The sequence below is a fragment of the Colletotrichum jinshuiense genome, chromosome 7 (assembly GCF_051148585.1).
Source record: "Colletotrichum jinshuiense chromosome 7, complete sequence".
NCBI lineage: Eukaryota > Fungi > Ascomycota > Sordariomycetes > Glomerellales > Glomerellaceae > Colletotrichum > Colletotrichum jinshuiense.
The window spans coordinates 2495294-2508703 of NC_139314.1; the positions used below are offsets into that span (position 1 = coordinate 2495294).

At 52.7% G+C, this 13410-nt stretch overlaps 3 protein-coding genes across 3 annotated transcripts; 1 reads left to right on the top strand and 2 right to left on the bottom strand.

Annotated features, from left to right (window-relative positions):
- Window positions 1–478: 478 nt before the first annotated feature.
- EsH8_VII_000655 (1-phosphatidylinositol-3-phosphate 5-kinase) lies at window positions 479–8151 on the bottom strand (the record flags this gene model as incomplete). Its single annotated transcript, XM_083270788.1, has 4 exons — window positions 479–575; window positions 627–868; window positions 920–1282; window positions 1375–8151. 4 exons carry the CDS (start codon window positions 8149–8151, stop codon window positions 479–481), a joined length of 7479 nt encoding a protein of 2492 aa, XP_083128345.1.
- A 2119-nt stretch (window positions 8152–10270) lies between these two features.
- On the top strand, window positions 10271–12337 carry EsH8_VII_000656 (uncharacterized protein; the record flags this gene model as incomplete). Its single annotated transcript, XM_083270789.1, has 1 exon — window positions 10271–12337. One exon carries the CDS (start codon window positions 10271–10273, stop codon window positions 12335–12337), a length of 2067 nt encoding a protein of 688 aa, XP_083128346.1.
- Window positions 12338–12809: 472 nt separating this feature from the next.
- EsH8_VII_000657 (bola protein) lies at window positions 12810–13410 on the bottom strand (the record flags this gene model as incomplete). The annotated part of the gene is made up of 3 exons (XM_083270790.1): window positions 12810–13008; window positions 13073–13179; window positions 13240–13410. 3 exons carry the CDS (start codon window positions 13408–13410, stop codon window positions 12810–12812), a joined length of 477 nt encoding a protein of 158 aa, XP_083128347.1.

Consider the following 13410-nt stretch of genomic DNA (forward strand, 5'->3'; position numbering starts at 1 on the left):
AGTGTTTGGACGGACAGGGTTGATTGAGTCCAGTGTTGAGCTTGGCTTGACCTGTCCGGGACCTGAGGTGCCGACGCCTTCTTTTAGTGGACCCAATTTGCTTATTTAGCGGCAACGCACCAAAACTTTGGTTGCGTGTGCCTCAGCGCGACACAAACGTTCTTTCATTTGAGGATCGTTATTGGACGGTCACATCTCCAGCATGCTTCAGGGGCCATCAGTGTCATTACTGGGTATCTGATTTTCAAGGCCGTTAATCGTCAACGCCCGCAACACTCAGCCCCTTCGTTCTTGGTAAACTCTAGGTGCTATCCGTTCCTAAACCTGGACCGACTCCGTGCTTTATCTACCCGTTCGCTTTGCATAATAAACGCCAGCAATGCAATGCAATTCCCAGTCCCAACTCAGACCCTGTGTAGTAACCAGTGCCATTGCAAGTCGTCATGACCTACATCAGCCAGTGCTGAAAGTGTCTATATTATTCGGCCTTGGCGTCTGAATCGAATCGCGGCCTAACTGTGTTGAGCTGAGGCACGCCGAACTGATGCCAGCAATTTGGTGCCTGAAGGATGTATCTATGCAAGTTGTGAGCCGACAGCGTCAAATTGATTTCAGTGAATGCATACCTGGCCATTGCCTCCCGGAAGCGAGACTTGTACTCCTTCGGGCTCGTTACTGTCGGACGGTTCCTGCCACCGCCCGCAAACCCTCGGTCCTTGATCCAACTTTCGAGTTTCTTGTCCCACGTGTACGTCCGGATACAATCGATGATGCCAACAACCAACTCCTTCTTGGCTTCGTCTACAGCAATCATCAAAGAGTAATCCATCACGTTCTGTCGAGCGAGGAACAGAGTGTCGTTCCAGACCTGAAATGTTGTTAGCGTGTTGGCCTCCGGCACCTGCTTCCGGCAACTTACGGATGCTCTCAAAAGCTTCTTGGAATGCTCCCGCGCAAACAAAGGCGACTCGTAGATAAACTCCACCATGTTCTCGTCTAAAAGCACCTCGTTCTGCTCACCAGTAGACTGGATCTTGCGGTTACGCATGGAACCCTTCAAGTCGAAGAGACGAGTTGGGCCACGATCATAGAACAAATTCTCCATGAGCAGTAGATCCAGCTTGATCTCCACGCCCGTGACTGGGTTCTTGATGATAAGCTGGAAGAAACCAAGCATCTTGGCAATTACGGAAGGCAAGTCATGGAACAACGCCTCGGCCATTATTCCAAAATAGGCCGGTGCAAATCGTAGGAAAGCTGACGTCTCGATGGGCGATAGACCCTGGACATATTGTTAGTCGGCAATTACTCCTCTTCATCAACCGCAGGGTAGACGAAAACAAGGGGAGAAAGTATGGGAGGACCTCTGCTTACCTTCAAAACAAGTCGGTCGTCCAGAGTCTTGAGGAACACCGACTTGGTTTTGCCGCCCTTAGAATCCCACTTCAAACAACGAGAAAGAGACTCGACAATCCGATCTGCAACGCCGCATTTCCGGCGCAGTGCATCGAATTGTTCGGCATAAAAGATCTTGCAGAGCATGGTTGCAGAACCTTCCTTGAACTGGTATTTCAGATGAGTGCCCGTCGCTCTGAGCAGACTCTTCTCCAACTCGCCCTCTAATATTTCGAATTCGCCGCCTGTATCGGACATGCCAGACGACTTGCCATCTAGGTTCGGGGCTTCATAATCCTTCTGTATCGCCATTCGCTCTTGACGACGAATATCAGCCAGCTTCGTGCGATAGTCATCAGAGCTCAGTGCAAATGCAATGACCGAGCTAGGCTCGTCCTCTCTGACAATCACATCCGAGTCGAGGAATATGTGATCGCTTGCGTTGACTGGGTAGTCAAGTTGAGGCCAACCACTGGCAGACCGTTCAGCCCAGAAATTTGTAAGCATCTTCATCAAACTAGTCTTTTGATGCTTTGGCAATTCTAACGGAATCTCTGTGCTGGGCTCAAGTGAATCGGCTAGTTCCTTAACATCAGGCAGCAGGTCGTCTAGGATAGACTGTTCATTGTCGCTGTGCCCTTCGTCTTCAGATCCGCCGTGACTGGCAGTGACAGTCGCAGTGTCGTCCGTCTCACCGCCGACATGATGCTCCTCGGCCGGAGGGGCTTCTAGTGCAGGTTGTGATTCCTCTGAAGGCGGTGTTGTGTCAGGTTCTGTTTGCACCGTGTCCGGGGCTGGAGTGACAGGTGCCGTCTTTGGCTCGAGAATCTTGATCTCGTTATTTTGATCTATGTTCGACGATCCGGGTTCCTGCACGGCGTTGTCAATGTTATGGTAGACCTCCACAATGGCCTTAGTGGCTGATCGTGGTAGACCAGCACGAGGTTGATTTCCCTTTGCTAAGCGCTTCCTGCGGTCTTCCCGTTGTCTCTCTTTCTCAAATTCGCGGCTCAACTGTTCGAAATGCCGAGCAATTCTAGACACCTGGGACGCCATATGACTGTCTTTCTTTTTGGTGATAAGCCGAGGGATTGAAGAGGGTCCGGCTTTCCTATGGCTCTTCATCCCTAACCCTAGTCGATCAAATGGTTTCTTGTCCACTTTGAAAGATGTGTCGCTTGAGGTCTCGCTGGCCCCTACATTGTCTTTCGGTACGATCGACTTGCCAAAGCTCGATTGGGACCTCGGTAGCGTCTGTGGAGGCTGCGATAGAGTCCTAATCATCGGGTTTCTACGAGCAGCAACCCGCTCCGGATTTGCTTTTGATGTCTCGGTTGGCTCGCCCGCTGAAGGTGTTTCGGCACCCATGACCTGGCGCTCACGGCGAAGCTGCTCAACTTTCTCAGAGAGAGAGATTCCGGTAGATGCGGTAGTAAGCGGAGGCCTGGAACTGAAGGATGTGGGCTCGACAGTGCTGGATACGGTCGATGTTTCTCCGCCCTCATCAATAGTACTGATGGGAAATGGAGTTTTGAATATTGGTGAACCCGGAGTAGCCAAGTCCAGAGGTTCTACTCTCTCCAGTGCAGATTCAGTAGGAATGCCGATCTTCCTAGCTTCCGAGACAGGTTCGTCATCGGCAGGGCCTTTGTCCATCGTTTCCTCCGGTTGGTGTTCATTTTCTGAATCGGGTTCTGGAACCGCGTCCTTTTCTGTTGATTCCTCTTGCTCGGGCGCATTTTCTTCCTCTTGGTCGTTTTTGTCTGTATCTGCAGTCTCTTCCGAGCCTGGCTCGGTTGCATCGGTGGGTTGAGTTGAGCACTTTTCGTCTACGTCAGAAAAAGTTTGAGAAGGAAGCTCCCCGGAATCGACAGTTGACGCGGTGCCCTCCGTTGACGGAAGAGACTCTCTCGACTCATTGTCGGTGAAAATCTTCTTCAGTTGAATCATTGTCAGTTGCCGCAAATCCTTATCAGGTAAGAAGTCGGTTTCGAATTTGGCAAAGGAAGCATCCCAATCCCCGGCCTTTTCTAGCATCTCCCTGACAATAGCATTGAATGGAATAACCTCGTAATACTTGGAATTGACGTAGGTTTCCTGGAGTCTGCGGGTCAAAGCAACTTGATCATCCTGTGCCTTCTTCGCGAGTCTGTCAACCTCGGCCTTGCACGCGTCGGCCTTTTCGGGCAAGACGCTGTCGATACGAATACTCTTGAGTCTGAGTTTGACGGAGTTGATGAAGCGTGCCCATCTTTCCTCGATCTTGTTGAATATCTCATTCTTGAGCTTGAGGTCGTTTTCGACTTTCCATGTAATCCTAGCCCTGGGAACGATGATTTCGAGGAGGTCAATAGGGTCATAATGGATCCTCACCCAGGTATCCCGAAAGTGAAAGTACCGAATATGATCCCGGTGATGGTCATGGGGGCAACCTGTAATCTCATGGAGCCGGAGCCCCCTGCTCCAAAAGAGCAGCTCAAGGTATTTACCAAAGGAATACTTCCATGTACTATCGGACATGCCCATCTCAGGCGAATCCTTCTTGCACACTTTGCAGTAACTCCACATGGTAATGCCATCCAAGTTGCGTCGTTTAGCGGCTGGCTCGACGAATATGGTAACCCGTGACTCATCGTGCACATATGTGCGATGATGCTCTGTCATCTTTCGATCGCAACCATTGGACGTGCATATCGAGTCCTTGCTTATGCAGAGGTCTTCAATGTATTGTCCAAGTGTGCAGTCTGGGTCCATGCTTCCGCTTTCATCGACATGCTCATCGTAGAACGCGATGGCAATCAGTCCCGGTTCCGAGCAAGGGATCTTCGTCTCCGAACAGATGACCGAGTACAAAACGACAATGTTCTGATGAGAATAAGGGTCAAAGAGGTCAAGGTTACCCTGTATATAATTCTCCCACTGCCTTGTCTGGGTTTGGTAGTTATAAAGCGCCTTGTCGTATTCTGCATCGTGAACAGCGTGGAGAATCTCCATAATCTGTCGTGGTGCCTGTTGTCCGATGGCGTGAACCATTTCAGGCTTGATGAGCTGGAAGTTTTGTGACTTCGACTTTTCAGTATCGATTTGCTCTTCTACTACGTCCTGGTCTCTCAGACGTTTCAGGTAAACCAGTCTTCTCTCCTGCTCACGAGCCTTCATAAGCAGGTAGGGCTGTGCAAACTTGACAAACGGGGATGCCGACAGGATCTTTGTCTCATACCTCGCAACCATGTCGCTGTAGTACGTCGGCATCGGCACGTCTTCTGGCACTTGAGTCTCCGGAGACGTGGGCGGAACATGTGATGCGTGCAGAGATACGAGTTGGGGTCTCTCCTCGGTGGAAGGTTCCTCAGTTTGATCCGATGAAACGGTACCTTCGGCAGTGACCATGGATGTACCATTGCTTGTCTGAGAGGGTAGTTCTGAGTCGGTAGGCGATGTTTTCGAGATCTGGGGTCCGTTCGGCCCACCTTCAATTGATGCGCTGAGAGATTGAGGCGCACTTTCAGGGGGTTGGCGAAGGGAAGACGCCAGTGACGAGGATTCCTCAGGCTCTGCAGGTAATTGAATGTACTCGTCCCTCATCAAGCAAGTCTCCAGCTTCAAATTATAGACGACATAGACCATGAATTCTGTGATCTTTTTCATCTTTGACAGCACTTCAGTCGAGTCCCCACGCAGAGCAATGGTGCAACCAAGCTTCTCTGAACATCCAGATAAAAATATGTACGTCTTCTTCTTCCCCGGATAGTTCTTGTTGACATAGGTTTTGACTTCGAAGCCGCCAGATCTGCCAACTTGAACTTGCAAGGCCAACATGTCGAGAGAAGATATGATCTCGGTTTCTGCGCATCGTGATACCGCTTCAATGACTGAAGGTTTGACGTTGTAGGCGACGGCTATGTTGGCCTCAGAGAGGTATTGCAATGCAACACCCGAGACGGACTTTTCGCAAAGAAGCAGTTGCGGACGCAAATTGATGATACGGTTAACTACTATTCGCAGGAACTCCTTCTCTTGCTCAATGACTGGCTGAAGACTCATAAAGTGTTGCTGGTGCCGCTGGTATTCGATAGGGAAGGAGACGATGACTATGCGAGGATTGAGAATACGACGAGGCATACTCTTGAGCGCAAGGTTCTTCGTGAAAATGACACCTGAGACGTAGCTGGTGTCGCCCGGTTTGCCCCCAGGGATTTTCTTGAGTTTAACATAGTGCCGTATGTCCATGTCGTCTCCCACTCTGATGTCTGGCGTAACATCGTCGGTGCACTGAAGCAAAATCGGAACCAAAGCCCTTTCCCACGCAGGCACATTAGGGATACCTGAGTCCTCAAGTAGCTGATGCAACAGCCTCTTGACATGCAACATGCTGGATGGATTCAGCTCCACCTGCGGCTGCTTGTCTTCTTGCATCGACTCGCTTCTGGTGAGCTTGGTAGCTTCGATAGCGGGGTTCTCGATGGTGAAAAAGTTCTCGTTTGATGCTGTCGGACCCTTGAAGATACCGGATTTGGGGCGCGGTGAACGCATTTGGTGGCTCACATTGCTCAAGTTGCGTCTTCTTGCTGGCCGGCTGTGGCCAGCGAGGCTGCCGGAGGCAGCATTATCTTCCACCCCACGGCTGGTGAAGCTCAAGCCACTGACGCTCTTCTCGCCACGACCAAGGCGATGTCTTCTACCCGTACTCAGAAATGGCCCGAAACTGGACTTCTCATGGTCGTAGCTAGATGGTTGCAAATCTGCATTCGACATGGTAGCAAATATGCTCATCTGTTCGTCGCCGCTGGATTCGTCCGACATGTAGGCAGCCAGTTCCGGGTCGATGATGTTGTCATCATGGAACGCCGGGTATTTTGGTTTTTTGGTCATCTCATCCGTGATGGCCTTGCGGAACGGAGCTCTGTCGTCCGGCATGGGCTTGAACCTTGCGAGAAAGTTGTTATGGTGCTTGGAATGATGCCGCCTATGGCTTGACGATTGCGGCCGATTCGCAGACGTCAAAGATCTCAGGGAACGGGAAGAACTCGGACGGCTGAGTTGCGGTGCGTCAATTTCCAAAATGGCCGAGTTGCGATTTGAGTCGTTGATCCTTCTGGTAGCAGGAATTGCCATCATAGGAGTTTGGACGGACCTGGCGTCACCTAGGTCTTCCATTCTATCAGCAAAGCTAGGTTCTTCTACCTCAGCTTCGACCTGAGAGATTTTGGGGGTTGCTTTGGTTTGGCGAAAGATTGCTGGGAGGAACGAATCGTCCCCTGAATCGTCAGAGCCACTGCCTTCGTAAAGTCGCTGGTTGATGACCTTTAAGCAAGTCTTGCACACCCTTAGAGTGCCAGTCATTCCGAATTTTGAAGCTGGAATGATGGATGTGCATTTGGAGTCGAAAATACAACCGCAGGTTCGGCAATGGTGCTTTCTTCTGAATGCTGAAAATGGCTGACCGCAAATGAAGCATTCTTTGCACGTTTCGTCGGCCATCCAGAACTCCTTGCTCAACACCTGCCGCCGCATTCTATCTAGTCTGGCGTTTACTTGCTCTGGCGCACCCTCGTTGGTCGTCGTGCCGGGAATTCGCAATACTCCGGTTCTGCCGTGCTTAGGCTGGGATGCGTGGGCAAAGGAGTCATGGTAAACGGAGTCGTGAGCAGTAGTACTGATTGGACTGGGCTCAGCAATAACATGTTCCATAGAGGAGGATCTTGATGGAGCGTAGCCAGGTGACCTGGAGCGACTAATTCGATCAATAACCGCTGGCCGCTTGGGAGCAAGCATCGACGCAGCCGAAGACACAGGAGATCGGGGACCCGCCGTTAGCAACTTAGGCAACTGGGGTGCGTTAGACTTGACTGGGCTCAGCGGCTTCTCTAACGTGCCGTCAATGCTGGCCACATCATCACGTCTTGGACGGACGCTTGCATAGCTTCGATCGACAGCAGTGCTGGGCTTGGTTTCCAAGGCTTCAAACTTGTGCGAAATTTCGGAGCCGATGACAAGCGGCCGGGGATCAGGCTGCTTGCTGATGCTTCTCCTCCCAGACGATCGGCCAGGCCCATCCTCTATTCGTGCCACGCTTCTTGGCGCCGTCGCGGGGGCGACCTCGGGGTTTATAGCTGTGACTGCTGATGCCTTGGCTACACTGGGAAGGCTTTGTCGGCTTGATGTACTCGACTTGGAGGCCGTCATCGCAGAAATGGACGTTGCCTTGGAGGATGGGGGGGCGTGTGACTGGCTGTCGGACAGGACGGTATTGATTCCAGATGAGGATGTAGCAGTCGCAGGACCGTCATTCGTCGTCCCCGAATTAAAGGATGAATTTGTAGCTGCGGTATCGATTCGAGCAAGGGAGGCTATCGGGATTTTCGTTGTCGTGGCTGTAGTACTGGTGCTGCGTTTTGACGCGCCGTCGAAGCTATCGCCGTCGTCTACATCCTGCTGCCTTGCACCGACGGCGCCAACAGCCTCTTTCAGACGGCTATAGAGCCCGCTGAGCCCATTCTGAACCAACTCTCCTGTCAAAACCTTTGTTTCTGCCGCTGGGAGGGACGCGGGCGGGGGAGCGAAGTCGTTGAAGGTCGTCAAGGAGTCGGATTGGCTTGCAGACGTATGGATTCTGTTCAGGGTATGGGCCAACTGGTCCTTATCGGCCTGCGACGCCGTCGATATGGAGTTGATGGAATCATGACGGCTCCTAAAGCCCGGGGGCGTTGACAGAACTGCTGGGGAGTTTGGTTTCGAGGTATTGTTGCTAGCCATCTTGTTTGCGTGGGCGCAAATGCGACGACTAGACGATCGTGGGTCTCGTGGGTTACTATAAGGGGTGCAGTGCTGACATTTTCTGTTTTCAAGATGGCATGGCGTTTGCTAACGGTACGGTCTCGTGAGGCGTCTTCGAGTCCAACTCTTCTCCTCGTCGTCGCTTGCCGCCCAACGGGACGCAGCCTGGTTTGTATGTGGGTTCGCGGTACGCGGCAGCACGACGAGGTGGGCGTTCTTGAGGAGGGCGTTCGTCGTAGAGAACAGTCTGAGCTCACAGGCGGCTTTGCAGATATCGTCGTGTTTTCGACAGGGACGTGGGCAAGATCAAGGGTCCAAGGCAGGCGCAGGTGACGAAGGGGGAGAAACGACGTGGCGAAGGTCAGGCTCTAGGTGTGCAAGGCGAAGAAGGAGGGTGTGGTATGTCGTGTTGGTATTGGGTTTCCGCGTAATCTGCAGGAGGAGCTAATGTCTTCAAGTTGGGGCCAAATGCTTTTTAGAAGTGGACGATCCGCAGACTACTGCGAGCCTGGCAACGCTATCCCTCCAAAGTCTAGGCCCGTGTGGCCCAGAGAGTGCCAAGTTGTGCAATCGTCAAACGAGGTGGGATGACGACGTTGGGTCGCGCTGGCAGTTGGCAAGTCCCGGCTACGATGAGTTAGTGTCTCAGATGCCCACCACGGGACGACTGGACTTTTGGGGCTCTTCAGACGTTCCAAAAAGCCGTTGCCGTAGAAGACGAAGTAGCGGTACCTCGCCTGTTGCAGCACATGTGGATGTACGTACCCGGTACCCGTTGCCGTCCCCCGACACCAGCCATGGCTGACCCACTCAGAGCACCTGGGCACCTAAAATTCTGGAGCACGGACCAGCCCTCCCCATGTCCCTGCCCGACTGCGCTATCTTAGAGAACCCCGCAACCAGTCACTGCTTAATCGCATGGGAATTCAAAGGGCGGCACCTGAAAAACGCGTCCTCTGCAAAGTGCCTTAGTAGCTTGGCGCGTCGGCGTGATCGGCGGCATATATCGGTATTCTGAAGAAACCCATCTTCACTTGCTCCCAAGTGTTTGGCTGCCACCTCCAAAGCCAAGGTGCACCCTCCTGGTGTTTCTAGTTTCATACGAGCTTCTTTTCCCCCTTCTTTTCTCTTTAACTAAGGGCAGTCATTATTTCCCGGTCCATTCAACCTCGTCTCGGCAACTCTGTTGCATCTACCACCACCTGAAAGCAGAAACTCACACGAACACCTCACGACCGCGATTCCGACAATCATTATGGTTTCTTTAGCAAGCAGTTCAGAATATTCCACCGCATCACCTCCCTTCCAGGCACTTCTCAGCCGAGAGTCAATACCCCGCGTTCTCACGCGAATTCCTAAAGATCAGCTTGCACTCCTTGACCGCGAGGATTCCTGGATTGCAGCCCTCAAGGGCAGCGGTCGCCGGGGAGCGGCTAATGTACCACCAAAGGTTATTGAGGATGTTAAGTACTTCCATACATCGCGTACACTTCCGCCACCCGCACAGAAGCAGAATGGTTCTGCCTCCAGTGGACCGACTCAAACAGAGCCAGCATCACCAACACCAAACGAAGAACAAGACGGAGACAAGTCCGACTCTTCCTCCGATGACCAAGGAACATCCGTTTGTTCCTGGCCACAGTCGCCCGAACGACCTCCCCGTTCGGCGAATCCAATTCCAACACAACATGCGACACCCTCTATAAAGTCCCAAGTAGTGTTGGAAAGTCAGTCTGCGGCCCCGAGAATTCTTTCCCAGTCTCCATCATCAGATATTCCCAGCAGTCCAAGGGAGCTGCTATCTTCACCTATAAGACCGGCCCCCAAACGGCCCTACCAGTCTCATTTGGGGCTCAAGCGTCGGCCAATCGAAGATTTCCCCTCAAGCAGTGCTGGTCCGGAAGAGGAGCTGGAGACAGCGATACCTGATGCTCTCATTCAAGCAACGCCCCCAATGCAAAGGATGGCACCACGTCTGGCGGCCGCCTCTGATGCTGTCACCAGCCCCCCTTGCGGCCAGGGAAGTCTGATTCCGTCTACTTACAGTGACGCAAAGAGCCCCGAGAGGGTGGAAGCACCGAATAAAAGACGCCGCGTAATGAAACCTATCAAATTCAGCCCAAGCCCCCAAGAGTTGATAGGAGATCACCCCTCTGACACAACTTCCGCCCGATTATCCACGATACCATTTACGCTTCCATTGGAAGCTGCTCCGCCGACATATTCTGACTCCCTGGCTGCGTCAGCATCCCATGCCGTCGATGTTCAACTTCCTCTGGATCCTCAAGTTATTCAAGACACCCCTGAAGTTGCCAGAACCCTCGCCAAAGACCAAAAGACCGCCAATGTCTCGTTTCCTAGCTCTAAGCCCTCAGGGCTGCCAGCTCGCGCACCTGATGAAGGGAAGGCCGCGTCTGAGGCTAACATTGAGTTAAAGTCACAAGAAGTTGCTTCCGACAACGGTTACCTGGACCCATCCAAGCAAGAAATACGCCGCCAAAAAGCGATGACGTTCCTGGACGATGAATGGAACGCCGAGAATATTGACTGGCTTCCACCGACTCTGCAGCATTTCCGGTCAACCCTATCCCCCCGTAGCCTGGAAACATTGCAAAGCATCACAAACCTGGCTATCAAGAACGGTACTAAGCTTTCGAGGCTGTGGTCTGAACCTGACGGTTATCTTTATCGCGCCTCATTGAATCAAAAGAACGGAAGCCTCTCGTTTCATGAGAACCTCGTCCACAAATCACTTGACTTCTTTGAGGCAGAGATTGCACGGCCGGCAAGCCGGCGCAAAAATGCGCCAGACATGGTGAACCAGGATTCCTCGCATACTGTAGCACCCATTGCAGTCAACGTTTTACAACAAACGGCGGCCAGTCCTCCAGTAGTTGAAGGCCGTCAACCGCACTTGGATGATGCTTCCCGTCTGTCAAAAGACGCTAACGCGAAGAGGTTTGCGCAGGAACCCTTGGAGGCATTTTGCAGCGCATACCCTTCTTACACAGGAAGTTCTGGAGACTTTGTCAGAGCTTGCATGACGATTAAGGACCTGCGTCGAAAACGGGCGCTTCCCAAGTGGCTATACGACGACTTTATTCGTGCTTTCGTGGATGGTTTCATTCCGTACATCGAGACTCTGGACGAGGGCGAATCGCCCTTCACCGCCTTGCAGTGGTACGTCGAGAACGTCGACCGGCCGAGTTTCCAGAGTGGCATTGTGACAGGCGAAAACTTGCACCAAGTTTTCAAATTTTATTCCGGCGAGTTCAAATCGGCAAGGGAATCTCTGTCGCACAGGTCGTCACCGCGCTTGGCAGTTGAACGGTCCCTTTCCATCGACATGTCCGAGGCAATTCCGCAGGAAGACCCAATGATTGCCAACTTGGAGCCAGCAACTCCCCACGAGTCATCCAGAACACCGGGCAGTCATCCATCCCCGAGGCAACAGTCGCCCACCGAAATCGTTGTCATATCAGAGGCTAAGAAGGGGCCAGTTGATGGACAGGATACGGCCACCGAAGGCAAAGATTATGATGCCTTGCTTGCTGAGCCAAGACCCGTCGGATATAGGGACAAGGGCCAGCGAATGCCGGCCCAAGAGACTCGGACTATTCCGGAGGTTCCAGCATTCGCTGCAACAATCCAGTCTCGCAAAGAGACAATCCCAGGGGATGACGAAGTCACTTTCGTCTTTAGCACCGCACGACCCCGTTCATCACATCCCGATGCAACCGGCTCGAAGGTGAGCATCGCGGGCGAAGACCGAGGCTTCCATGCTACGCCATCTAATCAGGTCGCTCCCCGGCACTACTCCCTAACAGACCGGAGGGAAAACACGGCCCCCAAGACCAGAAGGGATGGCGTTATTGCGGAAACCCCGCCGCGGAGTTCGGCGGCTGCTGCACCGTCAATTCAAACTCCCGTGGTGCGTCGAAGCCTGCCTCCCCGCTTCCTCACTCGTCCTCCTTCCAACTCGGCACCAAGTGGCTCGCCGGCAAGCACGCTCTCTGCTTCAACTCAGGGCAACCGTGTGAAGAAGTCTAAAAATACCGAGACAGAGAAAGAGAGGAGGGACCGGAAGCTTCGGGCCAAGTATGAGAAGATGATAAGAGAAGGGCGGCTTAGGCTCCCAGGCAGCTCCATGCCTAGCAAATCATGAGAGGGTCGGCGAAGAGCAAGTTTTGATTTTTACTTTGATACCCCCTTTTGCGTGTTGGTAGATATCCGATGTATTAGGCTACATTTGCAAGGCCGCGGAGTGGTACTTTAATGCTACTTCGAAAAGAACGAAGTCTGAATTGCTCAGGCGATCAATTTGTCTAGACTGGATCTAGAATGCTTTTCGTGACCAGCTCTCTGAAGAGTCTTGAAGGTATCTATATCCCCCTAGAAAAACATGTTGCCAAACCCGAAAATGGCTTTCGTCGTATCTCTGATTTCGTAAAACAAAGGGTTCCGCGTCGCAACAAGCCTGACGTGACTCCGTTATAACAAAAGACACCTTTTGGTGCCTGATAGTTTCCAATATTCCATCATGTGTTCCCTTAACCAAGGTCGTAATCTCTCGTGTCGTGCCCAGTGGGGTATTTTGTGTTTTTAAAAATTATATGTTCGTTTCGTTTGGGTTTACTTCAAGCCGAGTCGTCTGAGGCCTGGGCCTCGGCGGCGGCCTTGGCCTTGTGTCTCTCCTCCTCCTCCGGTGTAAGGGTCTTGAGCTGGAGGGCGTGGATGCCGCCCTCGCGGGCCATCTCCTCGCGGAGGAGGGCGTAGACCATTCGGTGGCGGGCGGATTGCATCTTGGACTTGAAGACGTCGGAGGTGATGACCAGTCTGTTTCAAAGAGTGGCGTCAGTACTGGGTTCAAAAGAGGGCCGGGGACATGATGCTCTCGTACCTGAAGTGGGTTTCCTTGGAGGTGCTGCCGGCCATGGCCTTGTGGTGGCTGTGGAGGTGGGAGTCGTTGTAGATTTCGAGGGTCGTGGGAGAGAAGGCGGCGGTCACCTTTGAGACACGGTCAGCAAAAAGTATCTTTCAACGGGCACAGGCTGGGCGACGTCGCACCTTGGACCGGATCGCGTCCTCGACGGGCGTGGCGGACGACATGGTGGAGAGGGGTCTGGCAACGCCCGAGAAGCCGAGGGCGTATCTTCGCAACATTGGTGTGTGTATTTGGGTGGTTCCTCCGGTCAAACTACTCCCAATCCTGCCGACAAAGGGGCGGAATATGTTCAT